Below are 25,985 nucleotides of genomic sequence, written 5' to 3'. Positions count from 1 at the left end.
TGGTCAAACAACGATGGGTTCACCCCAAACTTGGTGTGTCGGGGTTATAGAATATGCAGATCAAGTTAAACGGAGCGGATCATCCACAATATAGCTCAATCATGTGATTTTAGACCGCGTCCTTAAATGATTATCTAAAGCTTAAAACGTCAAGATGCAAGATGCAATTCTTGCCCTGGGCAGCTGCACATGGCAAGCCCTTACTCGCTACGCCTCTGGTTTTCCCATAATATATATTAGTGCCCTGTGTGCCCTTACTGGCTACGCCTCTGGTTTTCCCTTAATATATATTAGCTTAACATAGTGTTGGTAATAAGTGGATGTATTATGCGATTGGGAGGTACTAGACGTGCACCCTTGGGCACACTCTCAGCCACCCCCCTCACCTGCTACAGTGTAGGGGCCCCACGATAATGAGTTGACTATCATTAATGATGGTCAACTCATTATCCAATAGGAGGGAGACACCTCACTTGTCCCCTCTATTGGTCCCATATTTTGGGTGCTTGAAGAATTTTTCAAAAGTTATTTACTATTAGATTTCAGCATAAATCTTAAAATTTAATAACCTAACGAGAATTGATATTAAAGTTAGGCGTGAGATTCACTTTGATATGTTTCCCGTACTCACAGAGCGAACCGTTGCGTCCGCTGGGGCCTACTATCCAACAACGCCTGAGTTTGAAACAACAAACAAGAAAAACAGTCGTTATATTCTCAAAATTTCCGTGCAGAATTCCGTGGGGTCAGGTCACGGCACCGCGGAAGTTGCCGGGAACTTTCGCGACCCGTAACGTTCTCAGATAATTCGCCACTAGAAAAAGTTCGCGAATTATTCGCCCGCCTTAATAAGTAAGGTTCGCACCGAAGCGTTAGCTGCTGCAGTGAAAGAGCGAGTGTAGTTCATTTTCACTCCACCGCCCTCGGTTTTTTCCTACTATTTTATGCAACGAAAAAGGTTTTTTTTTTTTTTTGTAGTAAGCCCTAAAAAATCACTGCACGATTCTTTTCTTGTCGATTAAAGGATCCATTTCTTGATGTTTAGGGCGGCTTCATCATCATCTCTCCTGCGACACAGCGATGGATAGGGGTGGGACGGCGCGATCGCGCGAGCCGTTTAGGCAGTCTGCAGGATGTCCGATGTCGCCGAACAGTTACCGCCGGCGTCGAGACGAGGAGTCGAGCGAGGGGCAAGGGGATAAGATCTGCTCGTCCATTGATAAGTTCGATATCCCGCCGAAGAATGCTCCGATCGAGAGGCTGAAGCGATGGAGGGTGAGTATACCTTTGATCTTTATGTTGAGATTTGGCGTTTTTTGCTTAGTTTGAGTGAAATGTGGACTGGTTGTTGATTGGGAGGTTTGATGTCAGGGCTTATTGTTGTTGGATTTGTTGATTTATCTGCATTCTGACTTAGTTTGCGTCCAGTGTGAGTCATTTTTTTTTTTTTTTTTTGGTTTTTGGTAGTTTTGTTTTGTTTAATTTGTGCACCAGTTTCGATTTTTGAAGGTAAGGGAAAAAAATAAAAAAGGGGGAAAAAGGAAAAAAGAAAGAAAGGAAAGGAGCGTATCTATTGACCTTTTTTTAAATAATAACTGGATATTTAGGTATTAAGATTTAAGAATCAAATACATGCAGTCTTGCTACAAAGAAGGGTTGGTGTATCTATTTACTCAATGCTGTAGTTGCAAATGTAATGTTCATAGATTTTTTATTTTATAAATATAATAAAACTTGGGAAGGGAGGATGTCAGGATCACTGGCTGTTAGGCATTTTCTTGCCGGTTTTGGTTTTATATTTTTGTTATGGAAATATAAGAAGACACTAGGATATAACTACATATCGAAGAGGCCTTGTCTTTGCAGCTGAAGTCTTGGTTCATGCTGTAGAAAGTGTCTAAAGGAATTATGGTTCACCACTTTAAAAGAGTGTGTAATTAAAAATATATCCAGGGCTTGTTCAACTGTAGCCTGATTTTATCACTTGAAGGGAAAAAGAAATTAATAGCTGATTTAGTGACATTTTAGTATATTTTCTTTTCTTGCATGAACTGCACAACTGGGAGGTGGCACCATGATCTTATCCTTGATGAACCGCTACATTCTCTTTTTGGTCACATCCTAACCTGAAGTAGCTTTTATAGATTTGTGATGCCTCCTTTAGGTTTTTTTTCTCTCCATAATTTGAATACATGTTCACAAGTTAATACCTTCACTAGAGTTTTTATTTTCAGGCTCATTCCAAAGCTTACTAGATTTCTGTACTAAATTGTGAACCAGTTAGCATGGTTCACTACATCCTAGAAATCGAGGCGCATCCCTCAAACATTTTGGGGGCACTTGGACAATTGATATAACCACTTTATACATCCAAATAATGCAATGATTCAACTACCTCAAAAAGTGTGCTGAGCAGAATATACTTTTGCCATTGACCCGTTGTAGTTCTGTGCTATGTAGCTCCAGGGGTTACAAGAATCACTCTATATCAAGAGTATCATTCACAGTTTCCAATTATTCAAATACTATGGTCAATTGCAGGACAATTGGTAATGCATAGAGATTGAAAATATTCTTGAGCCTAAGCATCATTATATGCAATTTTCTAACGTTAAGATCTACTGTATTTTCAAATGCAAGTTCAGTTTCAACGCTCCTGTTGATAGCAATGACCCAAACATTCTGCTCTGTTAATTTTTACAGCAAGCAGCGCTTGTATTAAATGCATCACGTAGGTTTAGATATACTTTGGATCTAAAAAAAGAGGAAGAGAAGGAACAGATACGGAGGAAGATTCGATCTCATGCTCAAGTTATAAGGGTAAATTCTTACCCATGTCAACTTTGTTTCAAATTGCATTGTTTGTCCAATAGTTTGCTCATATGCTTGTTTGACTTCCGCAGGCAGCATTCCTGTTTAAGGAGGCTGGGGATAGAGAGGCACCAGGTAGAGAAGTGTCAAGTTCTTTTTTCCGCTATAAGATCTGCTGGCTTTGATTTGAGTTTCTTTATTTTGTCACTATTCTATATTGGGAGCTTTTAAGTGGGAAAAGAACCATGCCTAGTCCGTTGGTTTATATGTAACCTTTGGAAGTCATATTTCCTTTATTTTCTATAAGCATGCCATTAGTGTCTTTGTTCATTTGGAAGTTCTCTGAACCATTGAAAGCGTTTTTATTCCTGGTATCCATCTGGGTGCCTCTAAGCTAATCTGTCCCTCTGCCAATAAACACCCTTCATCACTAGCAGACTGTCTAAATGTATACCTGTGAAGATGTAAGGGTCTGACAGCATGTTCAGGTATATTTGTATTATGCGCACATATACTTGCTCACAAGCGTGTATAAGTTGTTTGCGGTGAAAGTTGATTTCTTCATTGCTGAATCTATTACACGTTTATCGATTACAGATTCAAAATAAAATTAGTCTTTTTATAAGACTTTCTTACACAATGAAAAAAATAAAAAAAAATAAAAAATACAACTCTCTTCAAACAAACGCAACGGGTGTTTATCGCCCGCTGCTTGCGTGGGATCTTGGCCTGTGACGGGGATGTTGATATCCGTGGGCCACCGTCGATCAGATCTGATTGCTGAAAAATCGGACAGAGCTTCGTTGATTCGCGGAGGAATCAAGAAACCGTAGCGCTTATCTCGACGACGGCGAGATAATTGCTCTTCTTAAGATTATCGCAACGGGATAATCTTAAGGAACGGAGCTGGGGAACTGCAGATTTGACGAGCTCCTCTTCTTTATGCCGACGAACTCGATCAATCTCTCCTCCTCTCTGAAATTCGTGCACCTTCAGTCTTCAATCCGGCAGGACTTCGTCTAATCTCCAAAATTCCAGATCTGAAAAAATAAGGGTCCTCGGGCTATATTAATAGGCTCTAAAGATATCCGGGCGGTTAAAACCGCGTAACGACCCATTTTTGGGGCTGGAGGACACCCAAGGGTGTCTCAGCGAGGTCGAGACACCCTTGAATGTCTCGGCCAAGGCCGAGACACCATGAGCTGAGACACCCTTGGGCATCTCGGCCTTGGCCGAGACACTCTGGGGTGTTTCGCTTGTGCCGAGACACCTCGGGGTGTCTCAACTCAGGCTGAGACGCTTCTTTTTGTATATTCGTCCGTACTCGTCGTAATTTCTTCATCCGAACTCGGATTTGAGTGATTCAAAATGCGTTGGAAAGCTGACGAGGAATTCTATAAGCTCTAATGATTAGATCATTGTGGATTAAGCTGGGATAGGAGCGTCGTTTCGTCTTTTGTAAGCGACGCGGGACTCTCATTGTGGATTAAGCTGGGATAGGAGCGTCGTTTCGTCTTTTGTAAGCGACGCGGGACTCCCGATCAGTTCGTGTCTTCGTTATTCTGAAATTCCGTTACTTCACGTAGTTCGTCGATTCACTTCAATCGTTCATCGACGTCAATCAAGCTTTTGTAACTTGGATAGCGATGTTCCTCATCTTAGCTCTGAGCTGCTCACGGAGACCTATAGGTAATTTTTAACGTCTACAGATACCCCCTCCAAAGCGTTCCAGACTCGCTTCTTTTATAGAAGAGGCTGAAATACTTTGGATGTGATTGGTCCAGCATTCGATCGGTGTAAAGGACCTTTAATTAGTTTCAACTCTTGGCTCATTCGATTTTTAGTCTATTCGATGCTTTGAAGAATAGCTGAAGTCCTTCCGGCGCTGCGTTTATCGCCTGGCCGTCGTCGAAGTCTCGAGTCTACAACCGGTGAGTTGAGTTTGGCTCGTGTTATTGAATTGACTTAGAACCGACTATCTCCGTCGCATCGACTCTTTCATTGCAACACATTGATTGGCATTGACCTAGGGTTACGCATTGAACAGCGTTGACCTAGGTTTTCAGATCGTCTGACATTGACTTTTGATCGCAACGTGTTGACTGGCGTTGACCTAGGGTTTTGAACGTCGCACATTGACTTTTAATTGCAACCTGTTGACTGACGTTGACCTAGGGTTACGCGTTGACCGGCGTTGATCTTAGGGTTTTGAACGTCGCACGTCGACTTTTTGGTTGCAACGCGTTGACTGCCGTTGACCTAGGGTTACACGTTGACCGACGTTGACCTTAGGGTTTTGGATCGATTGCCGTTAACACAGTTTATACAAGTACGTCTGCCGGAGTATATACAGTTTAAGCTCTTAAGATATTGGAGCATGACGGTTCCAAATATTAGGGCTGCAGGACCAACTGTTAAAGCTGATTCATCTGCATGTGTGGATCTTATCTTGGTGTTGTTGAATACTCGAGTCACGAGACCAACTAACGGAGCTGGTACGTCAATGACTCGTATTTATATAATTTTTAGCAAATTCTCAGCCATCAACGGGTTTAATGAGCCTTTACCGACTACCGTTTGAGTCGGACTAGCATGCAGATTGTTTAAGTTCGTTCCACATGTGATGTTAAGCTAAAAGAGTTAACCCTTTTAGTGATACGATATTGAATACGTAGATTTCGTCTTTCTCCTGTGAAAAGACTAAATAGCGACGTGTATCAGACGTTGACTTAGGATTTTTTGGCAAATCCTCAGCCCTCAACGGATTTGACGTGCTCTTACCGATTACCGTTTGAATCGGGCTTACATGCGGATTATTTAAAGTCCGTTCCGCATGTGACGTTGTGCTAAAGGAATGAACTCCTTTAGATTTGATGCTACGACTTTGAATACGTAGATTTTACCATTGTTACGGGAATACGTGTGTTAGACGCTTACTTATCACTACTTAGGCTTCAGGATAAAAGTCCTCAGACTGGAATTCTGATGTCTTCTTCAATCAGAGAAAGACTAAACCGGTAACGCATGTTAACCGTTGACTTATCCCTACTTAGGATTCAGGATAAAATTCCCCGTGCGTGTGAAGCACGGATTTTGGTGTTATGAATAACAACCTGTCACAATGTCGAATATGTGGGTTTTTGTTCTTTTTTTACGGTTAAAGACTAACCGACAACGCCTGTTAGGCGCTGACTTATTATCTCTTCTTAGGCTTTGGGATAAAATTCCCCAGACTAAAATTCTGGTGTCTTCTTCAATCGGTGAAAGACTAAACCGACAACACGTGTCAGATGTTGACTTATCCCTGCTTAGGATTCGGGATAAAATTCCCCGTACCTGTGAGGCACGGATTTTGGGAGTTGAAAAAAGTGGTGTCTTCTCTTGGGGCAAAGACGAACCCGAAATGAGAGAGGAAGAATTTTATATTCTATCTTCCAACACTGAAGAGGAAGAATTTTATATTCTATCTGGAAGAATTTTATATTCTATCTTCCAACACTGAAGAGGAAGAATTTTATATTCTATCTCCAGTTGGAAAAGAGACTCGAGGTGGGATCTTCACCCCTAGAATCCGGAAAGGTGAAACTAAGAGTGGGATCTCCACTCCGAGAATCGAAAAGATTCGGATAACCCTAACTGTCGGAAGGTTTGATTACCGAACTAAAGATGAATTTTTTGTTTATCGAGAGTGAATTGTGGTTTTGGTCTTAACTGTAGGAAGGTTTGACCAAGCAGGAGTTTGAGATGACCCTAACTGTAGGAATATTTGATCACTCGATTTGAAAGTGGACCTCTCGTTCATTGGAGAAATCGAGAGAGAATTTTGATTTTGGCCCTAACTGTAGGAAGGTTTGACCGAGTGGGATGTTTGAGACGATCCTAACTATAGGGAGGTTTGATCTCTCGATTTGTGGATCTCTCGTTCATTGGAGGAACCGAGAGGAGATTTTGGTTGTGGTCCTAACTGTAAGAAGGTTTGACCAGGTAAATAGTGAGTGTGGGAGTACAAATCATAACAGGAGTGTTGACTTATACAAATCACTCAGTAGGGGTTCTTAGTGTCAAGTGATAAGGACCTAACACGAAGGGGTTTGACAATTCGTCAAAGATTGACAGATCAAAATTCCAAGCATTATGTCCGGAATTAATAATGGGAATGTTGAGTGCACAAACACATAGAAGTTTGAGTGGATTCAACCGAAAAAATTTTTGGTGGTCCCACCGTCAATTAGTCTGATCGGTGGGGGATTTTATGGTGGAAGACTGTGAGTTGTCAAATACCAATGAGAGTTTTGTGTGGGATGATTGATCCAAAAAAGTGATCGAATTTTGTCTCAGCAAAAGAGTATTCGGAAATCACTGTGGGTTTAGTGTTTATTACTTTATTTGTAATGATCGGGTTATCCCTAAGAAAATTACATGTAAAAATTCTTCCGAAAACTTTCCGTTATATGAATCATCCATCCTCAGCTTCCTTCGTGAAACTGGGTCTAACATCATAGTGAGTTACATGATCAGGTTATCCTTAAGAATATTACATGTAAAAATTCTCCAGGAACTTCCCGTTAAGTGTGAGAAACAGTTTAGACTCGTATACCTATTGGAGTATCAGGGAGCAGTTTAACCTCATATACCAATTGGAGGATTGAGAAGCAGTTTATACTCGTATACTCTTCGGAGTGTTGAGAAGCAGTTTATACTCTTATACTTGTCAGAGTATTGCCGTTCTCATTTGGTTTATCCTAACGTTATGACGCCATCTTCAACCAAGGTCTGGATGCTATTCTTTAAAATAAAGCAAGCCTTAGTGGGATGAAGGATCCTCTTGTGGTACGCGCAGTACTTCGGATCCGCAGTATTGTCAGCTTCCTCCTGATTCGTGATGGGTGACAGCTTGATCTTGTTGTTTTCGAGAAGGGTCTCGAAGATGGTTGGAACGTCTTCGTCCTTGAATGAGTATTTTTTTTGGAGCATCGGATCCAAAGTCTTCTGCTGTCTTCGGGGTTGCTGTTACGATGTCTGATTAACGTCAATAACTGTTGTAGGTGCCTTCCCTTCATCATAGAAAATGAGACTCGGATTCAGAAGGTTAGCCATCGGTTGGCTTTTTTCGACCTTCCTCCTTCTGAGGAAGCATTCGGCCTGCTCTCCGCGCTCCTTCAACTCTTTCCAAATATTAAGCGGCTCTACTCTCATAACGTCCAAGATGTTAATGGACAAGTTGTTATGACAGGTCTGTAAGACGAATTCTTCCGTGACGGGATCCTTGCAGTTCATTGCCTGATTACGGAAGCGTTTGATGAAGGTATCCACTGACTCTCCGTCTTTCTGTTTCTCATCGAAGAGTGTTCTGATTGACACTTCAGCGTCATCATCGAAGAAATCATCGAAGAGTGTTCTGATTGACACTTCAGCGTCATCATCGAAGAAATGACCGAGGAACATGCTCTCCAGGTCCTCCCAGCTAGTGATGCTTCCGGGTTTGAGACGCCGGTACCAATCGAAGGCAGGCCCGCGAAGGGTGCCAACGAATGACCGAACCATCAAGGCTTCATTATCGGAGATCATACCTAAGTGGGACCTAAAGTAGATCGGATGCTGAGTGGGCGAGCCCTTCCTGTCGAACGACGTGAAGTTGATCAGGTTGAACTTTGCTGGATACGGAATTGAATCCCACTTTCTTGGGTAGGGAGATAAAATATCGATCCTTTTTATCTCCTGAGCAGACATCAGCGCGTTGATTTTACTCTCGAGGTCCTTTTTTTCTCGTCCTCGTCTGTATCAGATCTTGGATAATTTTCGAGAGGAATAATGCGGCCATCCCCAGTGTTATCATCATTGGTGGGTCTACCCCCAACGTCGTTATTTTTAGTGGGATCATCCCCAACGTTGTGTTCATCTACATCTGAATCGCTACCTGTTTGGTTAGCAGTGCTGCGACGGCTGGACTCACCTAGCTGATTCGACAAAGTTCGGATTTGTTGGTCGTGCATTTGTCTAATCTCCTGCATAGCCATTTCCATTTCGTTTTTGAATGCTTCTTTCTGCTTGGCTAGAGCATCCTCAATGATTTTGGCTATTTGCTCGGTGTTGATCATGAACACTTCCCGAGCTTGTCCTATGCTAGACGTTGTATTGTCAGAGGCGAGGTGTTGATCATGAACACTTCCCGAGCTTGTCCTATGCTAGACGTTGTATTGTCAGAGGCGATTGCGGAACAAGAATCTGAGAGTTCGTCATCGGAACGGATTTCTTCACGGACTCCCTGGTAATCATTATATCCAACGGTATCTAGCTGAAGTTGAGATATTCGTTAGGTTATTCCCGAACTAACTTCTCTTCCTGAAGAAAAATTAGGGTTGGAGTTATTTGAACTAATCGGAGACTTCCCCTTATTGACCACGTTGATAGTAACTGTTGGGAGTTCGTCATCTCGAGCAACCGATCGTCTTTTACAAAAACGCATTGATTTGGGCTTTGATGCTTCAGTAGAGATCCTCTCAAATACCGAGATCCTCTGTGGAGCGGTCTTGGGGCAGCTACACGCTGATAATACTAGCCTGATAATTTTGGTACACGGACAGTAAGAGTCCGCTTTCCGGGTACTTCTTTTTCGAGATTTATTCGTACCCCCAGCCCGATAGTACAACTCATCGACGTTGCAGTCAGAGCAACCTATTGGCTGTTTACATGAATTCTCAGGTATAACGCATTCTTCTGTCTGACGCGTTTTCATCTGAGTAAACATCGTCTTGTTGGCGCCTGCAGGAGTCACACGTTTGGAATCACACCTTTGTGAGGGTGAAACCTTAACGGGCTCCTGGTTTTCTGCACGCACCCCCAATCGTGTTGCAGAAATCAACTCATTAGGAGGTCGCATACTACCCCCAGTCTGGATGTTTGCTCGGGGTTCCTTCAATGGTCCCAAACGTTCCTTAATAAGTGTTTTGCCTCGATCCTCGGGTAGCAGGCCAATGCGATCCTTTAATGAGATTCTAGATTTGGAGAGACCCACGCTGTCATAGGGCTTTATCGGAAGTGCGGGAGCAGGATCTGGAGTTGACGAAGGCCGGAGAGCAACGTCGCCTGCTTTTGCCTTAGGCGCTGATTTGGTTTTTGGCATCCAAACTTGTTTGGATCTCGGCGATCTCTTAACTGCCTCGTCCTTTTGCATTTCCTGTGCTTTTCGCACAAGGATCCGGGCATGCGCAAGCAAGGCGCGACGCTTCTGGATTCGCTCCTCGAGAGTAGGATGGGTTCGTTTGACACGAACCCATTCGTTAATCGGAGGTCGGGAGGAGGATCCCGATGCTGGTCGTAGCGATAGATTAGCCACTTGGCGCTTTCTGAACTCCCGATCTGCTTGGCAACGGAGTCCATCCACCTGATCCAAAACCTTGGCGAATTGGCTCGCAAGGCGTTGGCGTTTCCTTTGACGAGCTCTCTTTGATAGAGTTAGCGCACCTTTAGCAGTCGGCTCCTTGATCGCGAAGGAGTTCAGATCTGCAGATCTGGTCTCATTGGATGTCGGCGGATCGTTGCAAGGTGCAACTGTAGCATTGACTACGGGGAGATCGACTTCTCGGGTCTTCATATCTGGAGACCGGCGGATCTTCTGAGAGGAGGATATCTTTCTGCGCTTATGAGGAGGAGCAGATCTGGAGGAGGAGGAGGAGGAGATGTATTCTTTAAATTTCTGCTGGTCGAATTCGTACTCGACCTCTTCGAACACCGGGATCTTGATCGTCGGCTGCGGCACGACAGCTTCGGCAGCGAAGCTGTTGGCTCCCACTGTGATCGCCAGTTTATTTGCGGTGAAAGTTGATTTCTTCATTGCTGAATCTATTACACGTTTATCGATTACAGATTCAAAGTAAAATTAGTCTTTTTATAAGACTTTCTTACACAATAAAAAAAATAAAAAAAAAATAAAAAATACAACTCTCTTCAAACAAACGCAACGGGTGTTTATCGCCCGCTGCTTGCGTGGGAGCGTGGGATCTTGGCCTGTGACGGGGATGTTGATATCCGTGGACCACCGTCGATCAGATCTGATTGCTGAAAAATCGAGCAGAGCTTCGTTGATTCGCGGAGGAATCAAGAAACCGTAGCGCTTATCTCGGCTACGGCGAGATAATTGCTCTTCTTAAGATTATCGCAACGGGATAATCTTAAGGAACGGACCCGGGGAACTGCAGATCTGACATGCTCCTCTTCTTTATGCCGACGAACTCGATCAATCTCTCATCCTCCTCTCTGAAATTCGAGCACCTTCAGTCTTCAATCCGACAGGGCTTCGTCTAATCTCCAAAATTTCAGATCTGAAAAAATAAGGGTCCTGAGGCTGTATTTATAGGTTCCAAGGACACCCGGGCGGTTAAAACCGCGTAACAACCCATTTTTGGGGCTGGAGACACCCCAGGGTGTCTCAGCGAGGCCGATACACTCTGGGGTGTCTCGCTTGTGCCGAGATACCTCGGGGTGTCTCAACTCAGGCTGATACGTTTCTTTTTGTATATTCGTTCGTACTCGCCGTAATTTCTTCATCCGAACTCGGAATTGAGTGATTCAAAGTGTGTTGGAAAGCTGACGAGGAATTCTATAAGCTCTGATGATTAGATCATTGTGGATTAAGCTGGGATAGGAGCGTCGTTTCGTCTTTTGTAAGCGACGCGGAACTCCCGATCAGTTCGTGTCTTCGTTATTCTGAAATTCCGTTACTTCACGTAGTTCGTCGATTCACTTCAAGCGTTCATCGACGTCAATCAAGCTTCTGTAACTTGGATAGTGACGTTCCTCATCTTAGCTCTGAGCTGCTCACGGAGACTTATAGGCAATTTTCAACGCTTACATAAGTTTCAGCATGAAGTTATTGTTTCTTCTTATTTGCCTGTTAGTGAGCGGGACAGTCTAATTTAATTCCTGTTTATGCATTTAAACTCATCATATTTAGTCTTTTAGGTTTTATTTCACTGACCATCATTATTCTAAATGTTCCTATTTGGTCTACTCTTATACTGCTACCTAATGTCACTGTTACTTATATCTGAATGTTCTATGCATCTTCAAAACAGGTACTCCTGTAGTGCCAGCTCTTCCTAGTGGTGGTTATGGGATCGGAATGGAGCAGCTTACTGCTATGACCCGAGATCATGATTTTTCTGCATTACAAGGCTATGGAGGGGCAAGTAGTCTGATTGTTGAATTATAAACTAGACTATTTGGGTTTGTTGCTTGCTTAACTTATTATCTGCCACCTGCATCTCAGGTTAAAGGCATAGCAAACATGGTAAAGACCAACTTGGATAAGGGGATTACTGGGGATGATGCTGATGTATTGCGTAGAAGGAATGCATTTGGGGCTAATACTTATCCCCAAAAGAAAGGCAGAACCTTTTGGGTATGCCCTGCCTTTAACTTGGTTCTTATTTTCCCATTTTCAGTCGTCAGTCCCTAACAGTGACTGACATTATATTCTTTTCGTTAGGTTTTCCTATGGGAAGCTTGGCAAGATTTGACTTTAATCATACTTATGATAGCAGCTGCTGTATCTTTGGTGTTGGGCATAAAGACTGAAGTGAGTTTGAATTAGTCACTATCTATCTAATATTACTATTTTCAATTGTGTATGATTAACATCATTTTCTATTATTATTATCTCATTTCTTTATACTATTGATTATCTGATATAACCATTTTTCCTAGTTCTTCTTCACTATTTTGCATTGTGATGCCACATAGACGGACTATATGGACATTCTTTCTTGTGATTGTGAATTTAATTTTATCTGTCAGGCACAAGTTAATCCTCAAGCTTCATATGTCAATTTGGATCTCTCAAACTAAAGCTAATAATATACAATAAACGTCTCAGCATGTTTAATTAGCCTTTTATCATATGTCAGCATGTTTCAGTGACTCGTTTCCTTTTGATAAATGAAACAATAAACATGTCAGTTATGAGGAATGAATTCATAGCAAGTATATTTGGGTGTCTAAATTTGTAACATTAAGTATAATCAGTGGAATCTGAAAACTTCTTCTAAAAAGCAGAATATGGTAGACATATATTAGCATGGTGGAGATATGCTTATAAACACTGTTAAAAGAAGAGAATTATTTTATAGGAATTGGTCGTTGCTGTATAAGTAGGATTGCACCCTTTTAATTTTTGTAAATTTGACCTGACTTTTGCATATCTTTCGTGATATCAGAACTTTTTTATGATAAGTTCTTTTCATTAAAAAAGGAATTGATACTGAGCTTTTGCTAGGGCTTCAAACACTACTTGTACTTAATTCAGTTCTAAGCCCTTCAAGCAGCAGTTTGCTTTCAGATTCCATAACTGTTAGAAACTAATCCTATTAACTTAGATTTTGCCTGTACTGTATATTACTTCTTCTTGTATATCTAAGGTTCCCGTTTCTTTTGGTATTTTGTGTTAGGGTCTGAAAGAAGGATGGTATGATGGAGGGAGCATTGCTTTCGCTGTTATTCTTGTTATACTTGTTACAGGTATTCGTTTATTAAAATAATTCTTAGGCATATAATCCTCGGATTTAGTTGGCTGTTTCCTTTTAATCAAAAACACTATTGCATACCTTTGGGGTGCATTTTCACATTTTCATCACATGCTTTCCATTTTAAAGTTATTTTTGTTGTATTTTCAAAATCTTATTATGACGACTGAAGTATGGAGTGATCCTCAGAATATTACGACATGACTGGAAGATTGAAAACTGAACTATTAAAGAGGAACAAAGGCCTCCCAGACTTGAATGTACCATAACCCTATTGAATAAGATTTAACAAATGAACTTAGCGAACTTCCACATGTAAGATTTTGATACTTCCACATGTAAGATTTTGATGCAGGTGGATCTTATTTGCTCGATTCTCACATGAACAAATTGACAAGCTTGAACAACGAACCAAGCAAAAATCCTTTATAAGAATCAGTAATTTAGTCATCTGCTATGTCACCTATAAGACATAACTCCCAACTAATAGGCTAATACATCCAAATGCATTAACTCTTTTTTTTTTGACAATTTGGATTTGATCACTTACTGAAGATCCAAATAACTAGGAAAGCTACTTGAATCAACTATTATATAAACATACATATGAGATTCGAAGTTAGGATTCAGTTTTTAATATATCTGTCAACTTTGGTGGCCACATTAGTTTTAAACATGTCTAGCTTTGTCATAAGTAACCTAGAAGGCACTGAATTCGAAGTCGTGTCTGTTAATTGAGCCAACTGTTGTAACATGACATAAGAAATTTGTAATTCCAATTGGGATTCGACTTACAAATTAAGCTGTTTTCTAGTTATCTTGTTCTCCTAAATAAAGTGTTTTAATTTTGGAGACCAACTTAGTTTTGTAGTGTCGAGAGTTGTTTCTTTATGTATGTTTAGTCCCACATTGGTTAGGGACAAGTCTATTTGTATTTATGATAATAAATAACATCCAAGAGAGGGAACTAAGTATCCTCTTTGATTACTTCTTTCAACATGTAGTAATCTATAATCATCACCATTAACCCAAACACATTGGCAGGTAACTTGATGAATCATTAATATAATGAAAGCTTTAGAAGATTTTGACCTTGATTAATATCCAAACCTATCTCTGTCAGTCAACTTATGAAATGTGGATGTGTTTTTTTGAGTTAGTTTTGGATGCTTCAGATTGCATATTTATTCTGGTGACATCTAACATGTTAGTCTATTTTTTCTCTTAAAGGTTGCAAACTGCACCAATTTTTTCATATTCACCGTTAACCCTAACCCGACCTCACAGGACATTTGAAACTTACCATTGGCTGGGATGTCACCTGCCTTAACCAAATCAGACTTCTGGTTGGGTTGAACCAGGGGTCCAGGATAAATATCGTGTTTATAGTTTTTCTGAGTAGATCTAATAGTATGTATATTATATATAGTCAGACGTGATATCAGTCAAATCAATAGTAGAAGACCCTATTCTTTTTAATTTTTTTTAAAACTATCATTAACTTGCTTCATTATGCCTAGTTACCACAATTTTTCAGAGTACTCCCATCTGTTCTATTAAAACACTTAATTACAGTAGAGGCACTCAACAAAATAACAACAAAAGCAACCTCATTAAGTCTATTATTGTTTATTTTTCTTCTTTTCCTAGTTACTTAGAATAATATTTTAGTGTTCTTATTTATTTGTATTTTGTACAGCCCCAAAGATCTTTTAGTTGGAAGGTTATGTAGATTTTTGGCTACTCTGTGATGTGGGTCTAGCTATCAGTGATTAAACATAGACTCAGTTACTTATTGAAAAAAATTATATGCTTCTCGCAATTAATTTATAACATCTAGCTCCTTCTGTCTACCTTGTCCAGCCATCAGTGATTATAAACAGTCACTTCAATTCCAAAACTTGAATGAGGAGAAGCGGAATATACATCTTGAGGTTTGTGCTGCCACAAAACTTTTTCTATTAGATGTTGAGTTTTTTTCCTTAATCTTACACACGTGTTTACAACTTTTTGTGGCATACATATTTCAGGTGACGAGAGGTGGCAGAAGAGTTGAAGTTTCAATTTTTGATCTCGTTGTTGGTGATATCGTTCCTCTCAAAATTGGTGACCAGGTAGGTTGTCAAATAATGATCTTGTTTAGCTTTAAGTTTTACACAGCAGTTGTATATTTGTGTACCTTATTGAATAACTGATACGTGTTTTCCAGGCTTCCTGCTGCATGGCATTTTGATTTCTGGTCAGTCTCTTGCAATTGATGAATCTAGCATGACAGGAGAGAGCAAAATTGTGAGTAACTCTCTTTTTTTGGGCATCATTATTGTGTGTATAATTTCTTATTATCACACTATAATGCTTTACGCAGGCCCACAAGGATCAAAAGTCACCATTTTTGATGGCTGGGTGCAAGGTTGCTGATGGTTATGGTACTATGTTGGTGAGATATTACACTATATTTGATGGATTCCTGTAGCTATTTGTTTAAATGACCATTCTATAATGCATAGCCTAGTTTTATCTGTATCAACTTTGTTTTGGATACTAATTAGTAATTACTACTAAGGGATTCCCAGGAAGAAGTGAGAGAAAGGAAACTTTTGTTTATCTGATATGATATTGTATTATTGTGCCAACATCTTTTTTGCTACTAAAAAGGAGTATGATTAGGGATAACTGTTCAGGAAGATAATGGGACAATCTAACAAGTTACGAAATAATAATCAAATATTAAAAATATTTGATCAGAACGGATCAAATGATTCATTGAAAACGAGAGCAGATGCGTATGATGTATAATCTGTGTGAACATAAATTTGTTTAAAATGCACTCCCACTGATGTGTGCCACTATGATACTCTTTGCACCACTACCTAGGTAAAACTGATATAGAAAGAGAATTCTGATGGCAAATTAGCATCAGAATTCTCTTCAACTAGAAACTTTTGCTTGTTCACTGCAGCTTCATGTGGGTTGAGTTGTGCAGGATTATTAATTTAATTCTTGTGTGGGTTACCTATTCAGGTTACTGCAGTTGGAATCAATACTGAGTGGGGTTTATTAATGGCTAGTATATCAGAAGATAATGGTGAAGAAACTCCTTTGCAGGTTTGCGTTCTTATTGATCATAACATTTTTCCCGGCCATTTATTTTTAAGCTTTCCGTGTCAATCCATATTTATGTATTGTTTTTGAAAAGGTGCGCCTGAATGGTGTTGCTACCTTCATTGGCATAGTCGGCCTAACTGTTGCTTCTTTAGTTCTTGTTGTCCTTCTGGTCAGGTATTTATCCTTTTGCATCTTTTTTTCTTCGAAGCAGCAGTTTATGAAGATGCAACATTAACAATATTTTGATGGTAATATTCCAGGTATTTTACTGGACATTCCAAAAATCCTGATGGGACAATCCAGTTTGTTAAGGGACACACAAGTCTTAAGGAAGCAATTAATGGAGCTGTCAAGATTTTGACTGTTGCAGTATGTATTGATATTTAAATATTGCTTTCATATTCTGTTTCTCTTGCAATATTACTGATCCATTGAACTATAACTAGGTGACCATCGTAGTTGTTGCTGTGCCTGAAGGGCTTCCGCTTGCCGTGACTTTGACGTAATTACCTGAGAACTGAAAAATCTATTATCTTCCAGGAATGTGAAGATTTCTGTTATTTCCTTTGCTTCAAGATATACTTATTTCTATCCTTTATGTTTTCAGCCTTGCTTATTCTATGCGAAAGATGATGAGGGATAAGGCTCTGGTGTGCACCTTCATAAAATTGAAGGGGTTATCCTTTCTTCGATGTGCATGTTTTGAATCTTTTGGTAATATAAATGATTGTGTTACAGGTGAGAAGGCTTTCAGCCTGTGAAACCATGGGATCGGCTACAACAATTTGCAGTGATAAAACCGGTACTCTCACAATGAATCAAGTAAGTCATTTTGATATCTTCTTGGTGCAATATGGTTTTCTTCTTCCATTTTTCTAGTTATTGCGAATTCAAAGAGAAAAGTTCCCATTGTTTGAAGTTCGCCATCCTATATGTTTCTCCTCATGCTGTTGCATTTGCTTTTGTTGTTATGTTTTAAGATGACTGTTGTGGAGGCTTATGTTTGTGGAAAGAAGATAGATCCCCCAGAGAATGTTGAGATGACGTCTTCCACTGCATCACATCTATTAATTGAAGGTATTGCACAGAATACAACTGGCAATGTCTTTGAGCCTGAGGTAAAACTTTCCCCGTAATCCTTTTTCCTGTTCAACTTGTCCTTTGATAGTTCTCCTCTTTTTTGTATGAAAAATAATGGCATGGAATGTTACTGGTGCTGCTGTTGGGCATTTTGTCTGTCTTCTTCTTGTGCGTGCATGCGTGCATAGGAATTGACTACAACATACACAGAAACTTTGTTATTTTGCAATCTCAGCATGTTTACTTATTACTGCTACTATAACTATTTCTAAGTCCATGTCATTCTTACTGTTATTTGTAATATTATTAATTCTTGTTATTGTTACCATTATTATTCAGTGTCTTTCTCCTGAGGACTGGATATTTCTTGCTTTAATAATCTGCGGTCATGTAATTTGCTTGACTATACTGGCGGAGACAACCAAGATATCAGCTATACAATCTTACCCTTATTATGAAGAAGTTACCTGATTTATAACTGCACAAATGATTGCTTAGTCAACAGTTGTAGAATGCCCATATATGAGCGTCAAATTCAATTCTTATGGAGCAAGACTTATTTATCTGTCTCACATTCTATATTTAACTATATTTCTTTAATTTATTATGTAACATCTGATTACTTTCCTTTCTGAGAAGACTATTTTTTTGGTGCAAATGGATGCCTCTACTTGTGCATAAATGTGTGTAATTTCTCACAATTCTGCCAAGTTGTTTCTATATTTCTATGTTAGTCATAGAGTAGGACTGTTTTGACATATGCAGTTACTTGTTATGGACTAAGACTCCCATACTAACAGGATGGTGGAGCTATTGAGGTTACTGGTTCACCAACTGAAAAGGCAATCCTTTCTTGGGGGGTCAAGGTACGTTTTTCTTCTCGGTTTTATCACTTCCTTTTGTTTTGTTTCTTATCTATTGTTGATTGCAGTTTACTGCCCTTGTCTGCAGTTAGGGATGAAGTTCAATGATGCAAGATCCAAATCATCTATCCTTCATGTGTTCCCTTTCAACTCTGAAAAGAAACGTGGAGGTGTTGCACTAAATGTGGTAATCACATTTCATATTCGGGAACTATAATGTTAATTTGACACGACAGACTTATTTTAACATTGCTGCAGTATAGGAATGCATCACTACTGCATGTGCACACAGCATGTTATAAAAAAAAGTATAACATTACCTTTCTGTAACTCATTGTGGAGTTTAAAGCTTCTGATATTAGCTGTAATTCATTCTGGAGCTGAAAGTGTTTGACATTTGTTATCATATAGTGGCTTTCACATCAGACATAATTTTTCTGATAAGATTCATTTTTAGTGTTATTTACTGAGAATGTTCTATGTCATTTGCTGGTCTCTTTTAGTTTCATCTCAGGGCATAATGGGCGTGTATGTGTTGTCTTTCCTTCTTTTTAAGCTACATAATGGATGTGTACATGCTCTCTTTCCTTCTTATTAGTTTCATCTCAGGGCATAATGAACGTGTACATGCTCTCTTTCCTTCTTTTTAAGCTACATAATGGATGTGTACATGCTCTCTTTCCTTATTAGTTTCATCTCAGGGCATAATGAACGTGTACACGCTCTCTTTTCTTTCATCAGTTTATACTAGGTTGTATGCTGGACATTGCACAAGCTAGCATGCCTTGCCTAAGGCACAGTCTAACATGTCTCGCCTAAGGCTCTATTTATCCTAAAGGGTAGGGAACACAGATTTAAACTTGAAAATTCAGGGAACAATGTAAATTTGTCCAACCCTTTGCACATTGCCCAAGAATCTGGTGTGACAAACGTGTAATTTTTTTGTTGTCTTGGAAAACAAGCTCTTGAATGAAGTGCTTCTGTTCTTCATATAATTTCAGGGAGACTCTGAAGTTCATATTCACTGGAAAGGAGCTGCTGAAATAGTCCTTGCCTCATGTACAGGCTGGCTAGATGCCAGTGGTTCAGTGGAGCGAATGACTCCCAATCAGGTAAGATTGTTTTTATTTCTTCTGGAAATTTTTTGATTTCTTCTTTCCCTTTTTCTTAATTAAAACTTTTACAACATTCTGAGTTTCTTATGGAATTTCAGATGGATGAATTTAAGAAATTTATTGAAGCTATGGCAGAAGCTAGCCTTCGCTGCATCGCATTTGCTTACAGACTATATGACTTGGGAAAAGTTCCTAGAGAGGAAGAACGAATTAATTGGGTGTTGCCTGAAGATGACCTGATTCTGCTTGGTATTGTGGGAATAAAGGTAGTTTACCTTGTTGACAGATGTGCACAACTTTACCTGATTGACACATTTATATTGCCTCTTGAGTTGATAGACATTGATTTTATTCACATCATTTTTGTAGCTTTTATTCTCAATCTTGTGTTTTATGCTTTGCTTAAACTATGTGACTGTAGGATCCTTGTCGACCTGGGGTCAGAGATGCAGTAAGGTTGTGCACAAATGCTGGTGTGAAGGTACTTTTGAATCTTGTCTAGCAAAATGTATTATCATATGTTATTTATATGTTCCTAATATTGAATAGAATAATGCCCTTCTTCGTTTTTGTTGCTTGAAGTTCAATATTTGATTGCATACCATGTTATATTTATCTCCCTTTTCGGATAGTTGCTGTTCTACAATATCAGAATTAGATGTTTACAGTGGGTGTTAATCTTATTTATGATGGAAATAATTTATACGAGGTGACGGCTCATTTTGCTAAGCGATCTACCAAGTCATGTGATGAGGCCCACCCTAAAAGTCACATCGAAAGGTGTGGACCTCACACTTTTATCTCTTGGTAGCTCATTTTGTTAAATGGGCAGCCAGTTGATAAGCATCAGACCCATTTATGATTGAACACTTAGCTCTTGCAAAGAGAATTTGTATACACTCTTTTATTGCGTAAGTGTTTTGATAAATATCTTGCCAACATCTAAGCATCAAATACATATTACTGTTTGATTGCATTAGCAAACTTCTGCAACTTAAATGTTCAAAGTGGCCTTATTTGACTAGAATTGTATATATTAAGCTCTTTGTTTTAGTCATTGTTATTCAAGTCAGAAGTGCAGTTTTGCTTCCATCAACTCTGAAAGAGGGCATTCTTACACCAGTAATTTGTTATGTAAGCAGGTGCGGATGGTCACTGGAGACAATCTTCAGACTGCTAAAGCCATTGCTTTGGAGTGTGGGATTCTCAATTCTGAAGCTGATGCAACAGAGCCAACTTTGATAGAGGGAAGAGTTTTCCGTGCGAAGTCTGAAAAAGAACGAGAAGCAATTGCTGAAAAGATTTCCGTATGATTTATAGAACCTATGCCCTTCTAATTTCAGTACATTTCTGGCATGAAATATTGAGTTGCAGGCTTACTTGTCCTCATCGTGTGGACTTGAATTAAAAAGGAGCATAAAACTTCTTGCAGTTGTTGCATTCAGCATAGTAAATGAAACTAACTCAGGTATGAATGTATAGGTGATGGGAAGGTCGTCTCCTAATGACAAACTTTTGTTTGTCCAAGCATTGAAGAAAAGAGGTAATGTGGTTGCTGTCACTGGTGATGGCACTAATGATGCTCCTGCCTTGCATGAGGTGTGCTATATTTTGTGGTGTACTTAAGTCCATGAATAGCTGTATTTCTCAGGTACTGCGTTATATTTCATGTTATTACTTATCCACTTGTTTTCTGTTTTTTAGGCAGATATTGGTCTCTCAATGGGAATTCAGGGAACAGAGGTTGCAAAGGAAAGCTCAGACATTATCATCCTTGATGACAATTTTGCATCAGTTGTAAAGGTCTGTCTATATGTCACTTAACTGTACTATAGTCAGATCTGATACATATAGATGTGAGGAAACAACATGATGATTTATGGCTTTCATTTAGGTTGTTCGCTGGGGTCGATCGGTGTATGCAAATATCCAGAAATTTATCCAGTTCCAGCTAACTGTGAACGTTGCAGCAATTGTCATTAATGTTGTTGCTGCTGTTACATCTGGTGCAGTTCCTTTGAACACCGTGCAGGTTTGTTATGATACTACTTTCTTAGGTTTCTTCCTTTCTCATATAAAAAATTCATCCCACTACCATTATTATAGTTAATAAAAAGCATACACTAGTGTTTCAAGCCACTAACAGCTTACGAGTTTGGTCTATGGTAGTATATTTTCCTTTCAAATCAATTTATGATGGCCACTGCGATCCATATTAGACTTTTTCTTAAGAATATTCAAACATATTTAGCTGTGATGTGGAAAAACTATGCAGTTGTAACTGAAATAACAGAACAGCACTGTGATATCTATTTCCTGAGCAAATACCAGTAATTTTTAGCTCTTTTAGATCCTCATTTATTACTGAATCACCACTTCTCTTGCCTATCCAGCTTCTTTGGGTTAATCTTATCATGGATACTCTTGGAGCACTTGCATTGGCTACTGAACCACCGACTGATCACCTTATGATGAGACCTCCTGTTGGTAGAAGGTTAGAATTGTTCTAATTCATTTTTTACGAGAATAGTTCGGCAAATTGCATTTCCTCCAGCTGATTTCTTCATCTATATTGAGTTTATCAGTATTTGTGCTCTATGTATATGGTTATTGGAGTCCTTTTTGCTGATATTTTCTGTGCTTGGTCTTGTTTTTATATGTTATTTCTGAAACACAGAGAATATGCTTATTTATGTGTGTATAATATTAAAAATATGTATGTATGTATGTATGTATGGACCTTTTAATGGAAGATGTCAAACATCGACATCCTTTCACCTAGATGGCATACTAAACTATCTTGTCCAAACAAGATCGTATTTAAACTTCCTTCTGATACGTTTTATTATACATAGATGTCAGAAACATTTAGGCTTGTCATCAAACATGATATGTAGAAGTCCAAATCGGTGCAGTGACATATACTCAGGTAATTAATATATAAAGAATAGCTACAGTTGCATATGGACTAGTGAAGATTGCGGAGCAGTTTGATTTGGTTCTTTTCTCATAGGAGTATTGTTGGTAATTTTCTTTACCTTCAATACACTTAAGATTGGGTTAACAGAGGCTTTCTTTTTAGTTATGTTTGTACAGAACAAATGATGTTTAAATGGACGAAATCACTCTAATGGTTTCTGCAAATAAATTGCTTGATTGTTATGGCTGTTTAAATAGAATCTCAGAATCCTTGTTTAAATAGAATCGCCGAATCATTTCTGGGGATATGGTTTCCATACTAGTAGAGGCTTTCTTTTTAGTTATGTTTGTACATAGAATAAATCATGTTTTGGATGAAACCACTCTAATGGTTTCCATACTGATAAATTGCCTGATTTTTATTACTGTTTAAATAGAGTCTCCAGATCCTTTCTGGGGATTTGGAGTCTGGTCAATGGGATATTCTTGCTTCCTTCTTGCTGTGCAGGTAAGTTATTCTCCTAGTTTTCTGTTTACTGATGTTTATGAATGCTTGATCAGGGAACCTCTTATCACAAATATCATGTGGAGAAATTTGTTCATTCAGGTAATACTGCTGGTGCATAACATAACATATATCATATTATACGTGCATACATATACATATAACGTATATATAGTTAAACTTTGGTTGCTTTTCTTTACTTGTGACAATAGTTTGTGGATTATTACTGCAGGCTGTATATCAAGTGACGGTTCTCCTTATCGTTAATTTTGCTGGTAGGAGTGTTATGCATTTAAAGCATGACACTCCGCAAGAGGCAGATCGTGTGACAAATACTTTCATATTCAATACTTTTGTCTTTTGTCAAGTAAGCTTCAACTATGCTCTCTCTCTTGAGCTAGATTACAATGATTTTTTTTTCTTTTCAAGACCAGTTATATTCTGTCATTTTTCAACAAATGTTCAATTGTTCGTCTGCACAAACCTTTTTTGCTTTCTTTATTGGATGAAACTGAATGCTTTAATTGTAGTTACTTAAAGGATGCTCCTCTTCTGCTTTCTTCATTCCATTAGAATCATGACTTCATCAGATACTGACTCTGTATCTCTTTTTCAGGTATTCAATGAATTCAATTCTAGGAAACCAGATCAACTGAACATGCTAAGTGGAGTGACAAAGAGTCATCTATTTCTGGGAATAATAGGAGTAACTGTTGTCTTTCAAGTGAGTGTAGATCTATATATTATCTATCTATCTATTACTCTATTACTCTATTTAAAGAATTTAAAGAAAGCCGGACGCCGGTCGCTAAATTTGGTGTTTCTATCCCTAATGTGTCACAGTTAAGCAAAATTCCACTTAATGTCCTCATAACCACCGATGATTTACAATTTAAAAGAAGGGAAATTTTGGAAATTATAATACAAAATAATAATAATTCAAAATTGTCAGCACTTTCCCACGTCTTAAGACTCTCAACTAATTCGTAACCATCTCATATTTCAAATTCAATCTCAAATAGTTATTTTCATAATCCACCAGCCCATTACTGTCCATATATATATATATGTATATGATAACTACAAATCCCAAGTGAAGCAAAGTTGCATCTAGTTTAGTCCTCTTGCTTTTGTGGGTCTTTACCTCTCTTGCCTGGCTAATCACATAGTGTTCTTCATCTCTCTCTCTCTCCTATTTTGCAACAAGGTGAGTCTCTAATTCCATGCTAGATTGATTTAAAGCTTTTTGTTAGTAACAAATATATAAAAAGATTTCAGTACAATAGTGATTAAGAGATCTGTAAAAGATTACTTTTAGAGCCTATGGAAATTGTAAATGTGTTTAGGAACCAAAATAATGAAGTTCGTCATAAGAAAGAGGCTGAAAGTTTTCAAATTTATGTGCTTTCCTACATCTCTAATTTACCTTTGTGGATAAACATCTTCCGTGAAAATTGAGAACTATGTATCAGTTACCGTATACTTGTCTGTACACTTGCAACATTTTTTTATACACATTTATATCAATCATCAATTATAAGAGATCTGTAAAAGATTACTTTTAGAGCCTATGGAAATTGTAAATGTGTTTAGGAACCAAAATAATGAAGTTCGTCATAAGAAAGAGGCTGAAAGTTTTCAAATTTATGTGCTTTCCTACATCTCTAATTTACCTTTGTGGATAAACATCTTCCGTGAAAATTGAGAACTATGTATCAGTTACCGTATACTTGTCTGTACACTTACAACATTTTTTTATACACATTTATATCAATCATCAATTATAAGGTGTCTGTACTTTTTATGCAAAAGTGTGTAATGTGTCATGCACACATAGCATGCAGTAGAGTACTAGTTATGAATAAATGCAAGTGATATTATCCTTTTCTTTTTCTTATCTCAGCCTACTAACTTTGTATGTGTTTTGTATGCAGATTCTCATTATCGAGTTCCTCGGTAAGTTTGTCACAACAGTCAGACTGAGTTGGAAACTGTGGCTGGTTTCACTTGGTATTGCCTTCCTTAGGTATGCCACGATCATTCCTTCTCAAATTCGGTAGTGGTTGCCATCTGTAGCTTTTATTTGTTCATGAGCTATTCTCTAAAAATCAAACTACTTGAAGACAACCCAAAAACTAAGTAGATTTTATTCATGAACTTATGAAATAATAGTATTTATCCGCAACATTTTTGTGTTATAACTAAAATTGGTTTGTCAAATGTTTGCGCTTTTGCCTGGCCCATGTCATATCCATTCTTAACATTAGGATCTTGTTGATACCCTATTTCTTCTCTCTTCACAGCTGGCCTTTGGCATTTGTTGGTAAGCTTATCCCCGTACCCAAGATCCCGATCCAGGATTACTTCAAGAGGTGTTGTGGAACAAAACAAAAAGGTTCTGCTTCATTCAACTTTCACTTGCTTTATAACTAATTTTCCTGCACTCCTAATTTGTTTTCCCGTGTTGCAGATGATGAGGAAACGGAGAAGCAGGGCGATACGGCTGTTTAATACCCGGTGAAAACATGAAGAACTCGTACCATAAACCTGGCTGGATACATGTAGATTTCGCTGTTTGATACTTAGAAATAGTGAACAAGTGATGTAATTTGTTTTTCTAACTCGCGTGCATTTTCTTTTGACCATGGCCCACCAACCCCCTATATATTTTAGAAATGTCAAATATATAGTTTTTGTTTACGATTCGCCTTCCTGCTTGGGTTTTTTTTTTATGTATTCTGTTTGCCATTATTTATTTCTGTGGCTCTTTTCTTGGTTGCATATGACTGTACTTTTGATTGGAAGTCTCGGTTGTAGTGCCGAATCTACTATGATTGATTTATTAAGTTCGGTTTGCATCGTGAGGCGAGGCGCTGTTCTGTGTGTCCAAAGAAATTCACTTTCGAACTTTAGATATCAGTAAATTCCTCCTCTCTTTATTAGGCAAGACATAATAATTATGCTTTTGATTAGTGAAAAAAGTTTCAAGCATCAAGCTGATCGAGCATCTGACATTCGCATGCTACATGTGCGTATATATTTGATGGGACTATACATTCCTCAAACC

General features: G+C 38.7%; 1 protein-coding gene across 1 annotated transcript; it reads left to right on the top strand.

Annotated features, from left to right (window-relative positions):
* Window positions 808-25,629, top strand: LOC109841364 (calcium-transporting ATPase 8, plasma membrane-type-like). Its single transcript, XM_020410302.1, has 35 exons — window positions 808-958; window positions 1,046-1,275; window positions 2,704-2,820; window positions 2,904-2,946; window positions 11,886-11,995; window positions 12,080-12,211; window positions 12,299-12,388; window positions 13,257-13,326; window positions 15,195-15,265; window positions 15,362-15,452; window positions 15,541-15,620; window positions 15,697-15,768; window positions 16,353-16,436; window positions 16,528-16,610; window positions 16,697-16,805; window positions 16,883-16,938; window positions 17,044-17,086; window positions 17,175-17,258; window positions 17,417-17,554; window positions 18,317-18,382; window positions 18,468-18,566; window positions 19,381-19,491; window positions 19,593-19,760; window positions 19,916-19,975; window positions 20,637-20,801; window positions 20,977-21,093; window positions 21,199-21,297; window positions 21,389-21,526; window positions 21,888-21,988; window positions 22,975-23,020; window positions 23,151-23,285; window positions 23,535-23,642; window positions 24,853-24,944; window positions 25,222-25,313; window positions 25,389-25,629. Exons 2-35 carry the CDS (start codon window positions 1,081-1,083, stop codon window positions 25,427-25,429), a joined length of 3,306 nt encoding a protein of 1,101 aa, XP_020265891.1. The 5' UTR covers window positions 808-958; window positions 1,046-1,080; the 3' UTR covers window positions 25,430-25,629.

The sequence above is a fragment of the Asparagus officinalis genome, chromosome 5 (genome assembly GCF_001876935.1).
Source record: "Asparagus officinalis chromosome 5, Aspof.V1, whole genome shotgun sequence".
In the NCBI taxonomy this organism is placed as follows: Eukaryota; Viridiplantae; Streptophyta; class Magnoliopsida; order Asparagales; family Asparagaceae; genus Asparagus; species Asparagus officinalis.
The sequence above is the reverse complement of the archived record's forward strand: the minus strand, read 5'-3'. Positions and strand labels throughout refer to the sequence as shown.

Excerpts from the sequence above, each read along its gene's own strand:
- LOC109841364 (XM_020410302.1), top strand. The coding sequence starts at position 1,081 with ATGGATAGGGGTGGGACGGCGCGATCGCGCGAGCCGTTTAGGCAGTCT. Across the intron at positions 16,806-16,882 it reads TCAAGATTTTGACTGTTGCA|GTGACCATCGTAGTTGTTGC; the intron begins GTATGTATTGAT and ends AACTATAACTAG. Across the intron at positions 17,259-17,416 it reads GTACTCTCACAATGAATCAA|ATGACTGTTGTGGAGGCTTA; the intron begins GTAAGTCATTTT and ends TTATGTTTTAAG.